Genomic DNA, 16,224 nt, shown 5'->3' on the forward strand with positions numbered 1-16,224 from the left:
TTATTTTATAGTGTGACTTCATTTATTTTCAAAGAATATTATTTTTGTAGTACCTTTTTGTTTATTAGAAAATATATCTGGTTTCTCCATTCTTGCCCAAAAAACATTATGGTGTATATGCATATATGTATATCTGTAGGTCACTTTTTTGTAAGTCATGTTTTCTTCTTTTTTAATTTATGTATAACCAACTAACATTACGCTTTATAACCAGTTATTTTTTAAATGACATGTTAATGTTATTATCCTTGTATTATTGTGGTAATAAACTGATAAAAAATATACATTAAATATATGTAGTAATATTATTTGAATTCATTTTACACCATTCCTCTTTGCATGCAATTTAATTAAGTTTGTGCATTACTTGGCTCAGCATCTGATTACAAAGGGCTGCATAAGGATTCAACTCTACCATCTGGAAAGAAGTTTTACATTACCATTGTATAAAAATAATGGTATGAACATTTAAAACGCATTGCTGCATATTTACAACAAACTGATTAAAAATAAAAATAAATCTGTTCATATTCTCTTCCTCTCTTCTGTAATCTTCCAAGATGATTATTCAGTTTATTGGAATAACTTATTGAAGTTTATAAACCTCATTGTAATATCGTAATCATTGAAGAAGATAATATTAATAAATCTCAATGAAACATAAAGGCACAGGTTGCAAATACATATTCGAGTAGAACTTTGGAATCGGACAAACAATAATGTTGGTAATTCTTAAATTGAAATTAATAAAAATGATGGAAGGTAATTAGGTGCCGATAGCTCAACAAGGAATTTAAATCCATATTTTTTTTAAAGTTCGTTTTCATAGTTAAATTAATTCTCCAAGTTAGAATTTTTTTAAGCCCGCCCAAACGACCATAACCCGAGCGGTAAGAGGTAGATGGGTGCGTCACGTCTGTGCTCTGCATGTCTACCGTGGGTAGGCATTTGGATGAAGATTGTGTTCAATATTAAATTTCATACTAAAATTAATGTTTAACGTTAGAATTTGGTATCACGGTATTATCCATATACATATCGTCGCATTAATTCGTAGACTGCGTAACTCCAAATTTTTCTAAAATACGTTTTTAATGCCATCTGGTGTTAAAATTAGACCCGCATCGACTAGTAAAACTCGAAAATTTAAAAAAAAATTAACCTTTTAGATAAACACAAATTAGGAAACTGCGTAAAATTATGGTGCCATTTTTTCTCGCGAATACTTCGTAACTCCTTAATTCAGTATTGGCCGGTGAGCCGTGCACGCTTGTTGTGTTTTTGACTGAGGAAATTTATTTACGGTGTAATAGTTTTACCGTGAAATTAACAGATAAGTGGATTAATCAATTTTGAACATTTTATAACCTTAATTTTAATTGTGAAGTCACGAATAGTGTTTTGTATCTGTAGTCTAAACTGACGTCTTCTGCACCGTGTGATGCTCTGCCGTAGCTCTCTTGTTTTATGTGCCTCTGCGGTTTCGTAAATACCTAATAGGTCCTTGTTCTGTGATTATCTCTTCTTCAAGGTCACCATCTCTTTACAAGTGGATCTCCTCCTGATGCATATCCGGATCCGGTTCTTCACTGTCCTCTTCAAACAAACCCAAAATATTTACGGTGGAACGTGCGGCAATTCCATCTCGTCTCTCCTCAGACACAGTCCGTTCTCTGTCAGGCATCTTCCGCGGGTCAAGCACATGTCTTGGTATGCCATCTACTTCGATGTTGTTGACTGAAGTAAGTCCTGTCACCCTTCCATGCACGATGTGCATCTCCCATCTACTGGTTTAACCGCAAGAAGATCGCCCACTTAGAGCTCAGTCAATACTTCCTCTTCTATATTCACTTGCGCAGAAGGGTGTCTCCACAAGTGTGAAGTGTGAACTATACTAGACAGCGCAATACCTCGATCATCCTGACTTTTTGCAGCCAAAGATTGTACCGAAACACTGCCTGCAGGGGATCGCTTCCACTTCTGGCTGCAGTTCTCTTAATTGTTTGATGATGTCGTTCAACTATACCGTTTCCAGCTGGTCGGTGTGCCGCGCAAAATCTTTGACGAACATTCCATCTCTTACACTTATCTGTAACACTGTAGGAACAAAATGCAGTACCATTGTCCATGAGAACTACTTTGGGCGGGCCTCTTTCCCGAAACACTTCTTCCAAATGTCTGATAATCGAAGCTGCATTATCTGACTCGATTTCCCGCCACACGGCAAATCTACTTGGACCGCAATCGATAAATGTGAGTAAACATTTCCTACCGAAATGAGTAACATCAACTGCCAAGCGACTCCAGGTTGTCACAACATTAAGATTACCCGCTTCATGAGATGATGGTGGAGGGTCAATTGTCCTGCATTGTACGCAGGAACGCACGCATCTATCGACGTCCTTTCTTCTCGCCTCGGGATCGACCAGCCGGGCAAGATGAAGCGTTCACTTTACTCCAAAGTGATGCATGAAGAGTTTCTACGCTTAAAGCACATGTTTGCTCACCAGTTCTACTTTCAAGTCTCTCCCACCTATCTTCACACTCTGAGGAGTCTCTTTCACAACGTTTCCTGTCATGGCTACTCTTTGCCCGGGTCTTGCAAACCCTAGTAAGTACATCAGTTTTATTTCTACAGGACAACAAGGGTGATCGACAATGTCAGATCAAATTCTTCTACAATCTCCTTCATCAACTCCAAGCGTCACTTAACGATCATCTCTGACACGACTACTCCCGGTCAGTGTAGATCTCACCCAGCACAAAACCGTCGCCGAATCTGTAATGATCTCCAGAGTTTGAAGATTTCACTTGAGAGTCAGATTTAATCCCTTAACCCGGAGGCTGCCGTGCGCATCTATGTTTGATTCAAGATTCCGGGCCCTCGCTGCCACGCGCAATCATACGTGATTTTAATTTCATCTTGGATATCTCGGAACTTTCTGTATAGATGGCGCAAAACTCAGGCTTAAAAAATAATTTGAACCTTTATCTAGCGACATCTCTACACAGATGTGACAAATGATTTTGTTTATATTATGAAAGACCTCGTCAAACTGGAGACTACAATATTTCCCCTCTCAGTGTTTGAATTCCCCGCGCGCGCGTAGTTGTGTTAGTGTATCACGTGGTTCTTTCTTATCTCGACGGTTCGCGAATACTTAGAATCTGCAACGAATCGTGGTTCTAACGTTATTATTTTAACAAATTGTTTTTATTAAGTGGTCATATTTTTAGTGCAAATAAGTTTTGTGGTAATCAACATGTTTTGTTTTTTTAAATGAAATAAGTTGTTATATCCGCCTTTCGAGTGAAAAAGTAATAATATACATTTTATTTTAATTATCTGTGTTTAGAAACTAATTATTGTGTTAATTTGTCTTTTTTCCTAATTTTTTTTTTGTGTAACCCTCCATCATGGCTCGACGCGACTTGTTTGATGACCAAATAAGAGAATATTGTCTCGATTTTATATCTGTTAAATTCTTTTATTGTACACAACACCATACAAAATTCAGGTATGAGCTTCCCCGATTATCAGTTATGTGTGATAAGACAAGTAATCGCAAAACACCACAAAAAACTCAACTCTACTCAACTCCTCATTCGTCTCATCATGACACACCATTACGTCTGAGCCAATACCGGTAACATCAAAACAATCCAAGCCATACAGAGCCTGCCATGTTTGTGCGAATACAAAGCTTAAACAAAGTCGCAGAAAAATGGCTCGATATGTGTTCCCAGTGTAATGTGGCATTGTGTATTCATTCTTGTTTTAAAGTCTACCATTCGAATAAAAACTATTAACATAAATAATACGATAAGAAACTGTAAATAAAAGTTTAATAAATAATAAAGTTTAAAACAATAATATTATCACAATTGTATCGTGAGAAATTTAATGGTGAGCCGTTGCAGAGGTCCCACTTCGGAGACGTGAATACTGATATTACTATAGTATGTCTGTATGTGTTGGTGAGATTACTGATTTGATAATGGCGGCGGGTCGAAGTTTGTTGATGTTTCATAGATAGTTTTTATTCGTCAAATAATGCATCAATTCATAAAGATATCTTGTTTAGACTTTTTAAAAGTGTAACGTAAACAAGTTTTTTTTGTTTTGGTAATAATTTACAATCTCTGAGTGCTGAGGATAATAAATAATGAGGCAATGTAAAATATTCTAAAAATCCTTGGCGTGGGAGTATGTATCTTGTGTTTACTTTCGGGCAGCAAAAGGGTTAAGGAAGGAAAAGTACCAGCATTTACAAGACTTAAAGCAGACATTAGAAAAGGATTACCACTCCTTTAACGATAACCTTCCGCATCATTAAAATGCATCTAAATAGACTGCCTCGACATACACATACATTGTTGTGTTTTATTTTGTAAATGTAAAATACCTATCTCCCAAATTTTCCGCTAGGTTGTTCATAAAACTGTTCGCAGAAAAGTATGTATCTTTTGTAAAATGCGTATCTCCATTCTCGGTTTTTACGTAAACTTCCTAACTCCGATTTGAAATAGAAAGCCTTAACTTACAAAAGTTTAATGATTGAAAATAAATTTCCAAATATATTATATGTTCGAAACATAAATAAAAAGAATAAGCCGTCTTTCATTTTTTTTCACTATGAGGTTTTTTGTGCCTCCTGTAAAATTTTACATTTGGGAGTTACGCATTCTACGAATTAATGCGACGATATGTAGCTCACAGGCCAACAGTTCGAAGTGTACTCGCCTGCGGGGTTAAACCATCGCTCTTACGTAAATTTGAAATCATTCTGAGTTACTACCTATTAATTTTTACAAAAACGTTAATTTTGGGAGTAGGCGATTTTATTCACGGTCACCTCTACATTTGAGCTGCTAATTATTATTCATACCGATGTCTAAAAAATACAAGCGTTACAATGCAATTTATCGACGTTCCAGGAAGTTTTTACGCAAAAAATGATAGATGTGATCTGTTCTCTGACATTATTATATAAAATGACATCATATTAACATGTTTTACAATAATTGTGTGTATTAATGGATACTTGTGAAGATCACAGTCACAACCATCGAAAAAACTAAAAACACAACCACAAAAAAATCATCTCGGAACCTAATATCATACAAATACAAAACTGTATGGCAACCTTTCCCGTTTATTTGCAAAGTATGCCATGTAACAGAAAGGATGTTTAGTTATTACACTGTACAAATTTAACATGGAGGGTCGCGCAGTACATTGGACGTCATATTTCGTTCGACCAATCATGGGAGCATTTGTAGAATATAGTTTATAAATCACTTTTCAAGAATGATTTATTAATTCTGAGAGAAAAAGTATTGAATTATATATGTTTTTTGGTCTACATGAGTATATTTTTCATAAGTCAAAATATATTTTACTCAACTTCCTTATTAGTAGTGTTTCAAGTTTCTGGCTTTGATATTCAGTTATGACCATTACCTTTTTATTTTCTGTTTCATGTTTTAATGATTAAATCTTCTAATGTTGCGTATACACTTGCAAACCGAAGCAATTGCTTCGTTCCTTTCCCATGATTCGTGGTTCAGCTCACGCTTTAGTTTGTAAATGTATATGTCCGCTTTGAGCATGGTGAAGGCTTAGATTAGGCAAATAATTAAATAAATATTAATGACTTGAAATATTATTGTTAAAAAATATATTTATACCTGTTGCTTTGCAAAAGCACTTCCGAGCTTGGCAGCTTTTTGGAAGTCTTTTCTTGCCTCTTCGATGTTTCCTTCCTTTCTGAACATCACTCCCCTTTGGCACAATGCTTGACTCCCAGCTTTGCCTTTTCCACCGCTCAGTTCAATAGCTTTCGATAAGTCTTCCAGACATTCTACAAATTTAATTGTAAACATAAAATAATACGTTAAAAAAAAACTATGCAAACAATGTTATATAATGAGGGTTCACAACTGGTCGAATGCGGAACAAATTTTCGTCGATACCACAGACATTTGAATATATAGACTAGAAATTAAAGGTGAGGGGTAAAATCAACTGTTGAAGAACGAAGGGGGTAAAGCTGACTGTGATTCGTCAATAAATCTATCTGACAGTATATAGGCATCTCGCATTTTAATATCACCATTTAGTTCTTAAAAGTAAAATCTGCTTTTGAATGAATAGACATTTTTACATGGGAGCGCAAATTACTCGCCACGTTATGAACAAATTTGCCAAGTCCAAATTCGGCAAAAAAAATTTCTTCTATTTTCAGAGTCGAATATTTTGTTTACGTATTTAGTTAAGACACTTTTATAAGTGTTCATAATTTACTTCCCAGTAACAACGATGCGCACACTTGGGAATCGCTACATTCGACCAATGTTGGAGGGTTGTCACAACCGCTATGTTCCTATTAATAATAAAATATTGAAATCTTTAAGAAAGAAAAGTAAACAACTAAAAAAACAAATGAAATTATATGCACATAGTTTTTACCAGCGATTCCTAAGAGTATTTGGAATAAAAATTTGGACATCATTTTGCCTTCCGATGACATTTTTTCAATTAAAAACAAAAAACATGATTTTCTATCACACATCGCCACTCGGTATAACCTAGCGCATTACGTGATATGCACTCCTTCTCGTTCCAGCAGTACCGTACATACGAAACAAGCGCGTACCTAACACGTGGTACCTAAAGCGCAAAAGGCAAAGGCACATCCCTGATTCTTATGCACACGGCTTTGTATTTTGCGTCCAGATGTATCTCGATGTGATAGTATATGTTTCTACAACTGATCCATATTATACGATGTGAATATGCTTAAAATAATGCTTACATATGGAATGTAATACGACAATTGGGTTTATTCTCTTTTTCACATCTATTTTTACATTTTTCATATCACAAGCCACCATTTTGCCGTGTTATTTCGTAAAATGCCTCGACCGTAGCTCGACGCTAGTTCGAACAAGAATGATGACGTCACATTCTCAAGATTCACGGGAAGCATACGCGAGCCCAGCCGGCTCCAATGGAACCGGTATGGGGAGTGGGGAAATAATACGCTTTCAATCACTTAGGGCAGGTCTACTAATATTCATATGTCTATGGTCGATACCAATAATTACTATTGGGGATATTGAAAATAATGATTATTTTCATAATTCAATACTCTCACTAATCTGCTACCCTAAAAACTGGCGAATTAGTGAAAGCGGTGGATTATAGTGCTTAAATACGAAATATGCAAAAAATTAAAACAGGATATTTCGTAAAATTTACTTTTTTGTTTTCCAACTTAAGGTTTGCGTGAAAGATCCATTTTGTAAACTTATTCAACAAAAATCCTGGCAGAACGAAACACATGCGACATTTTCTAGAATACACAGAGGACTAACCGTAATGTCATAAAAAAACAGTAATGAACCCTGGTGACTAGTAAAATGGTCAACGAGAGCAAGCTAGACGGCGGTTGAGCGTGTAAAAGTAAGATAACCCAACCCGTCGGTGTACTAGGTGTAGGTAGGTACCCAGCAGACTACTGAATTTGACATACAAATACCAGCGAATTACAGAGCTTGATTTTGTGCTTTCAACTAGTCAAAATAACAGCGGATTATAGTAGTTGTTGGATAATCAAACAGAAGATTGATTACTGAGAGAGTTATTTTACATTGTAACCATGGATGAAAAAATTATGTTCAGGTCATAGGCCATTTTTTTTTTGCTAGATTAGTGCTTGTCTGATAATGAAGATATTTTATAATCAAAAGTTTTGAACAAAAAAATAGTTAACAGCAAAAATTCTTGTTAGAAGTCGATCCCCGTGAAAACTAGGGTAAAAAGTAGTTCCCAATATCGAAAAAGTTGGGAACCATAGACATATGAATATTAGTAGACCTGCCCTAAGTGATTAAAAGCGTATTATCCCCACTCCCCATACCGGTTCCATTGGAGCCGGCTGTGCTCGCGCATGGCCTCAAGTGAAATTTGAAAACGTGACGTCATCATTCTTGTGCGAACTATGGTCGAGGCATCATCGGTTCATTTTACGAAATAACACGGCAAAATGTTGACTTGTACTATGAAAACTTGTAAAAATAGATTTGAAAAAGAGAATAAACCCAATTGTCGTATTACATTCCATATATAAGCATTATTTTACTTTATTTTAAGCATATTCACATCGTATAATATAGATCAGTTTTAGAAACATATACTATCACATCGAGAAACGTCTGGACGCGAAACACAAAGCTGGTTGGTTGCTGGGAAGTAAATTATGAACATTTATAAAAGTGTCTTAACTAAATACTTAAACGAAATATTCGACTCTGAAAATAGAACCGAATTTTTTTGCCGAATTTGGACTTCGCAAATTTGTTCATAACGTGGCGAGTAATTTGCGCTCCCATGTAAAAATATCTATTCATTCAAAAGCAGATTTTACTTTTAAGAAGTAAATGGTGATATTATAATGCGAGATGCCTATTTACTGTCAGATTGATTTATTGACGAATCACAGTCAGCCTTACTCCCTTCGTTCTTCAACAGTTGATTTTACCCCTCGCCATTATCTTCTCGTCTATTAATTCCTATGTCTGTGTTGGGAACCCTTGGTATATAAGAAAACCATAAATGTGTGTGGGCATTTCAGTCTCGGTATTGTAAATGTTACATGCTAGTCAACTGATATTGATAACAATGTAAAACAGATTTTTCTTAAATCAAATAAAACACTTTGTTTATTAACCACGACTTTTAAAAAAAAAAAAAAAACAGATTTTTCTAGTCACCTTTTGTATCTCCTCGCAGTTGGTAAACCTGTGCTCTATTGTTAAACGTAGCGGCTCTGTTAGGAGACATTTCAACGCATCTATTGAATAACACCAATGACTCTTCATATTTTCCATTCTCAGCCATTTGTATTGCTGCTATTTCACATTTTACAAGATCGCCGTCTTGAGATTCCTCTTGGAGGTTATCTGATCAAAGAACAATCTGACTGAATAGAACATAACATTATAATAATTCATACGGCAAATGAAATGGTTAAATTATTGTTTCAAATGAATATGAAATACTTTTACCATCATCGTTGTCTTTATCGAATTGATCTGCAAATACTCCTTCACCCAACGGTAGTGATGGATTAAAAATACTATTAAGAATAACTTTGTCACGATCACTAAGCTCTGGTAAGATAGACATTCTCACTCCGTCGATGTAAAACATGCAATAAAGTAATTCAAGAAGCACACTGAAGCAAAAATATTCTATGCAAAATAGTAAACAATTTAATGTTACAAGATCTGTTAATTTATTCAAAAGCCTGTTTAAAACATGTTTGTATTAAGTTGAATCAGCAGGTAACCTTACAAACAAGATTTTCTCTCTTAATGAATTCCAAGAATGTGTATGTGTTGAATTCCTGAAAAGTCAAACATAAGTGAAATAAAATCCGTGAGTAAATAAAATACAAATCTATATTCCTTATCTATATTTGATTAATTATATCTGATAAAACTTACGGTGGTTACAAAGTTACAAAATTATAAATATGAATTGGGATATTAAAAGTAATTAACCAACGATGAGCAGAATTCAAGCACTATTACAATATTGTACACGGTTTTGTTGAAGTGCAATAACTTGGAAGTACATTGATACAACTCGCAAGCTAAAATAACTTAATGTAAGAATTTTTTTCTTTATTCACCGAAAATACAGAACCATTAACAATGATAAAATGTTATGTAGGTAGGAACATTGCAACTGTATCATAACAGGATCTGAAAATAATAATCTCTTCGCCTCCCGAAGTTATTGCACTTTAATTTTTGTATTGTAAATTTTTGAAACAACCAAGATATAGAATACATAGATTGGACCTCGCTATACCAAACACGACTTGAGACAAGATCTCAGGTAAAATCAGTATTAAAACTGTATTAAATCAGTATTTAAGCTGCTCAGAGTACTCAATAGTCGAGATTTTTTTCAATATTAGAGGACCTGTCTAGGTTTCCTATATATCCCTTTAATAATATTATAACAATTAGGAATCATTTGTTCCGATTTTGCAAACGTATTTTCTGAAATCCGTATTACTTCCAGTGCATCTTGTCCAGCAACTAGCTACGATATTCATTGGTCGTAGGTAGATGGGAAATGCAAATTAAATTTTTATTGCACAAAAAAAATGACCTCATGGCATTGCTAAGCCGAGATTGCAATTCATCAATGCTCAAAAATGGAACACATTTCAAATATTGTTTTATTCTGGATTATTGAATTCAAATAATTCGTGATTTATATTTCGGGATTATTGATCCAAAGTTTAAAATATCTATTAGATTGTTGAGATAGTTGAGTTTAATTTGAAATAAAATGGCTAAGGACGGGTTGTTTCGGAGAATTTGAACAATTCATCAAATTTCAACATTCATTTTCGGGTTCTGTGAAAGTCTTATTCAAGTTCTGTTATTATATCATTGTAGGCTAGTTGCTTGACAAAACTGAAATAAAAACAGAACTTGAAAAAATCTTTCACAGAACTTGAAAATGAACGCTGAAATTTGATGAATTGTTCAAATTCTCCGAAACAACCCGTCCTAAGAGTCATTAAAGAAGTACAATCTTGATAACAAAAGATAGACTGCTAAAAGAGGTAACGTTTTAGAAAATATTTAAATTGCACAAGACATTCATTAAATTAACTCACAATCTCGTGATTCGCTTTACTCCTTATCTTAAATTTTTGTCTTTTTGCTAATTAGTGAAAAATAATAAAATCAACTAAGCATAGTAAATGGTTTATAAACATTAATCTAATTAATACAAGGTGAAAAAAAATTATAATTTATTAGTATACCTTAGTCTCAAAAGCTTCAATAAAATTAGGGTGTAACTTTTGTACACAAAAAACCTAAAATATTTTGGATTACCCTCATATTTTCACATACATGACCGACTAGAAATTGCGATTGGAAATTCTCATCTGGGATTTTCAATTCTCAATTTCAAGATGATCCTAGAGAAATAGAAAATAAATTCTCTAGTAATCCTTAAGACAATATTTCCATTGATGAAAATTCTCGTTAATTTGTGCAAATGAGAATTCACAATCACAGTCTCTAATTAAGACGAGACCACAAAATCAACATTTTTATAAAAAATGTCAACATCTTAAGCTATAAGATCCATATATCATCAATATTTCATCAAACGTCCTGGCAATTGAAAGAAAAACATGTTCTCTCTTCAATGGTCAGTTTTGATGGACAAAATATCAATTAAATTGTCGATAAGTCTTTGGATGTCCTTCGCTCTCACACTTTTCTAAATATCAACTAGTACTATGCAGTGGCCATCTTAAAAGACATTTCACTATCAATTCTTTATCACTTTGTCAATACAAAACTCCTGTACACTTTGTCTATTTTATCAACTGGTAACACTTGGCCTACAACTGTGAATAACTACGGCAGATGAGTCAATGCAATAGTTTATCAACACATTGTAAACACTTGTTTGTTCTGGGTAAGAAAGTGGACAAGTATTTGGTCAATGTGGGCCATAGTTTCCCCGAAGAACGATTACACAGCTAAACTTCACAAGTACACATTATGTTAATAATAGTATAAGATCACTATATTAAAATATCACAGTCCCATTTAATGAATCGTTCTATCATCCAACAGGAATGAAATCAACAAAAACGTCCATTAAATTAAGAGCCAAGAATATCAAGTATTACTTTCATACAGAATAATTATATTTCGCTTGGCTCAGACTGTTGAAAATACTTATTACAAAGCGGACTAAATAAATATGACTTCTTAGGTATAAAATATTATAAGACTAAATAAATATCCACTAAAACTTGAAATATAATAATAATATTGGATAAAAAAACGACAAAATTATCCAGAAATTTGCAATATTCGTTACAATGATGTTAAAATTCTTAAAATTACATAATAAATAATATGTATACATTCTGATATTTAGACATCCATTATCAACAATCAGGCCAACATATATATCCATTTAGAAGTAAAACACAAGTATTTCTTACACTTAACACGGACAGCATTTGTTTGAATCTACTAAATGAAGCAGAATGCTCATAAATTCATTTCACTTCAAAAGTTAAATAATATTACATTTCTGTTAAAGGATGACCATAGATAACAGAACTAAATTCAGATCATTCATGTCTTTCATAGAAGTATTTAAAATTGATCTCGAGGTATAGATTGACTATCAAGATTATATTTCAGTCATATTCTGAAGAAAGATCAATTTTTTTGTTGTTGTAATTAACGGATTTTTAATGCATCTATGACAATATTAAAAAAAAAAAACCATATCTTATATACTGTTCTGTGGCCACTCTGTAGTCTAATACTTCTTAACGAAAACTTTCTAACTGAAATTAAATCTCTGATAATAATCAATTGATCGTACATATGAATATTGTTAAAAGTGTGAATGCATTTAGAAAATTCAAGTTACAAATATCAGCACGTAAAGTCAATAATATAACCAAAAACCCAAAGCCAAACCTCTTACAACATTGATTACGACAGAAAGAAATCAGAATTTCTGGAAACAAATCAAATGCTTGGTTTTTAGATTCAACACAAAAATAAACAAAGTAAAAAAATGTTGGAACACTTTTATAAACAATGGCGGCAAATATTGAATAAAAATACATTGATTCAAGTGTGGCCCACCACAATCAACTGTCAATACTAATAAGGACGGGTTGTTTCGGAGAATTTGAACAATTCATCAAATTTCAAGGTTCATTTTTGGGTTCTGTGAAAGTCCTATTCAAGTTCTGTTATTATATCATTGTAGGCTAGTTGCTTGACAGAACTGAAATAAAAACAGAACTTGAAAAAATCTTTCACAGAACTTGAAAATGAACGTTGAAATTTGATGAATTGTTCAAATTCTCCGAAACAACCCGTCCAAAGGATGGGTTGTTGCATAGAATTTGAACAATTCATGAAATTTCAACATTCATTTTCGGGTTCTGTGAATGTCCTATTCAAGTTCTATCATGTTAACATTATAGGGTATTTACTTTACAGTACTGAAATAATAACAGAACTTGAAAATTAACTTTGAAATTTTAAGTATTGTTAAAATTCTCTGAAACAACCGTCGTAAGAGTATTATTAATATATCTATCAATTCATCAATATGAGCGTGCGCAAACACTCAACAGTGTCCTGATGATTGATTTTTGAGGTAATAAGTCATGTTGCGCTTCCTCTACTTTCAGCAAACGTTCCAGACAGCCTTGTAGTGTCCATCATCAGGTGTGAAAATTGTGTTGAAAAGTGTGTTTATTTGTGTAAAAGTGAGACCACATTGTCATGTACAGGTCTATATAAAACATTGGCTAAAAGAGGAGAAAATGCAAAACGGCATTAACCCCAAAAATCAATCATAATACATAATATGTTACTGACCGTTAGAATCTTAAATCAAATCACTCGATCAATGTTGTCAATAGTAAAAATGTTATCGAGTGTGTGCGGGCGGCCAAGAAAATTGAGAATCAATATTCATAGTCTGGCGATGAGAGGTTAGAATATCTATTTAAAATAAGACACACTCCAAATATTGATGTGAAGCAAGAGCGTTTTAAATGTACAAGTTCCCGATACGGAGCCGCAGGAGATAAGCCGCTATCTTATGAGAGTAAACCCTCGTGTCCCGTCTGGCCCCCGGGGAGTTCGCAACAGACTGACGAGATTCACAGGTTGGGGGGACAATACTCGGGGCTGGGACATGTGTGCGGGCGAACTTGTGGATGGTGAACTGGTATGCGGTGGACTGGCATTTGTCCAACTGGAGTTTGTGGAGTTTGCGTTCGATGAATGGGTGATGGGTGAATTGGCGGCCGGTGTACTGCCATTTGTCAAACTAACTCTGGGTGAGAGAATTTCTACAGGGTTTTTTTCCTTTATTCTGTTTACAGGTTGTATGCAACTGGCTTCCATCTTTATCTGCAGGTTAGTAATGCTGGAAAGCAAACAATTTCAAGTTTATTTCAATTTCATGTTGTTTATCTGTAATATTATCACTAAACGGTGTAAAATAAAATCATAACCAAAATCAAGTACGGTTCCATGACAATTCAGAACACTTTTGAAAAGTGATATAGTCATTAAAAGTGATGATTTTTTTTTTGCCTAAAACTTAACCTAATGACATCAATCGTTGTGAGATTCTTCTTTTAAGTCGGGTCTCCTGCGACAAAATGTTTTCAAAACATCCCACAAAAACATTGAACAGCGCCACATGATTTTTGCTTTCCATCTGCCACGGAAAACAAAAACGTTGTGGCCCTGTCCCAATGTTTTTATTTTTGTAGGTTGTTTTCAAAAGATTTTTCCATAGTAGACAAGCCTTTAGACTTACGAAATGTTATCGTGCTTTTATTTTAGAATTTTACCTAAAAACATTGGCAAAATTGGCATAGTATGCATGCCTAAATTTAATCCCAGAAAAGGGAACTGAAAAAAAAAATTTGTACATATTTTCATATTGATGGGAGCATCATAAATTAATGGTTTTTATCTTTATGCTTGGAAATTTAAAATCAGGTCCACACATATTTTTGTCAAAGTATAAGAGTTAATGTGTTTTGTGAAGTCGACAGCCAAATAAAAAAGACAATTCATTTCGCTCCCTACATTAGTGGGCTGGTTTTAACAAAATTTTAACGGAATACATATTACCAATAATGACTCATTGTATAGCGACAGTTTTTATTTAAATGTAGTTTTTGTTAGTTGAAACTTTCACTTTGCCTCCAAATCACTTCCTATTGATATTTTAAAAAAGATCTCTGGAGGCCATTTGGGTTATTTGAACCATTTGGGACAACATCTGAGAAAGGTGTGTGTACTTGTGTTAAGAAAAGATACAGAATTAGTATGATATCGTTTGGCAGAGATAAGATTTGAAACAAATGACAGCGACTGTTAAGCAGATTATAACGATTTCCTAACCCTTTCAATGTACAATTCGTTGAAATTACTCACTTTTCTTCGGCTACGTCTTCTGGAGATCTTGCTTCACCTAATATTCTGAGTCTGGCTTGCTCGTATTCTTGTTGTCGCTGTTGAAGGGTCTTCACAGGCCGCGCCTTGCACTCGCCATTGGAATTAGAGCCATTTACCCCAACAGGACGTTTGAGAATTTTGACAGCGGGTTGTTGGGCCATCAGTTGAGCCCCGATGGAGCCGTTCATGTCGATGAGTACTTTCACAGACCCGTTGGATATAATTTGACTTTTCTTAGGACACTGTTCTGCGGCGGCAGGTAGAAAATTTGTGAATTTACGGTCTAACTGTAAGAAAATTGACAGGTGTTATGCAAAATATTTCAGCGGACAAATGTACCGCACAACGATATATCTCAATGAATATTTCAGTCTCAAAAGAAGCTATCACATTCAAATATGTACTGAATCGTGCAAATAGTGAAACTAACCCCAATATCGTCCATATCTTCCCAGCTTTCATAAACGTCGTCGACGGCAGCCATCTCGATTCATAAAATTAAGAATTTGCCATAGGCAATGAGGAAATTACTTTTTTATAAAGTGTTCAAAAAACACATGTTGCACAATGAAACTGAATCGGGAAATTGCTCGGTTTTCGCACTCATAATAATTTGTAAACTAACCGATGGCTTCATGAGAAAAATGATCAAAAGAATGAGATTAATTAGAGCTTAATATGTAATTTCTACAGCGCGAGATTTGGAAAACAAAACTAATTTTGACAATGAGTAAATAAGTACCTACCTCGTTTTAACAGAGTTCTTATCCAGTTTTAAAAAATGGTCTAAAAAACGATTATATCGCACTTGCCACTTTGTAACCATGCCGTGATTTCTAAAAATCAGCGTAAATCGCTTTCGAATGACTTTTGCAGTGTCAAAGCTTCTGCTTGAAATGTTAACAATAACAACCAATCGCATGATTATAAACATACGACATAGTATGATTTTGAGAGTAATCTAAATGGGTACATAACCACAACATAAATGTTTTTTAAGGGCAAATTATTGTTGGGTTTGGTCGAGTTCGAAATGTGAGCACCGGAACCATGTTTATGAATTATGTAAATAATTAATGATATAACTAGACAAAAGTGTAGTTTCCCACCATATTACTTTTTACGGCAAAAACTTTACATTTCGATGTTTAT

At 34.2% G+C, this 16,224-nt stretch overlaps 2 protein-coding genes across 2 annotated transcripts; both read right to left on the reverse strand.

Moving 5' to 3' along the window:
- Positions 1-5: 5 nt before the first annotated feature.
- Positions 6-9,325, reverse strand: LOC149420218 (tetratricopeptide repeat protein 36). Its single transcript, XM_089636049.1, has 4 exons — positions 9,073-9,325; positions 8,779-8,967; positions 5,692-5,864; positions 6-418 (listed from the first exon to the last, which is right to left on the reverse strand). Exons 1-4 carry the CDS (start codon positions 9,215-9,217, stop codon positions 347-349), a joined length of 579 nt encoding a protein of 192 aa, XP_089492175.1. The 5' UTR covers positions 9,218-9,325; the 3' UTR covers positions 6-346.
- A 1,209-nt stretch (positions 9,326-10,534) lies between these two features.
- On the reverse strand, positions 10,535-15,746 carry LOC149420219 (SUZ RNA-binding domain-containing). Its single transcript, XM_089636050.1, has 3 exons — positions 15,503-15,746; positions 15,052-15,359; positions 10,535-14,026 (listed from the first exon to the last, which is right to left on the reverse strand). Exons 1-3 carry the CDS (start codon positions 15,554-15,556, stop codon positions 13,690-13,692), a joined length of 699 nt encoding a protein of 232 aa, XP_089492176.1. The 5' UTR covers positions 15,557-15,746; the 3' UTR covers positions 10,535-13,689.
- Between the last annotated feature and the right edge of the window lie 478 nt (positions 15,747-16,224).

This window comes from Hesperophylax consimilis, chromosome 10 (assembly GCF_061612785.1).
Source record: "Hesperophylax consimilis isolate HC1 chromosome 10, BYU_Hcon_1.0, whole genome shotgun sequence".
In the NCBI taxonomy this organism is placed as follows: Eukaryota; Metazoa; Arthropoda; class Insecta; order Trichoptera; family Limnephilidae; genus Hesperophylax; species Hesperophylax consimilis.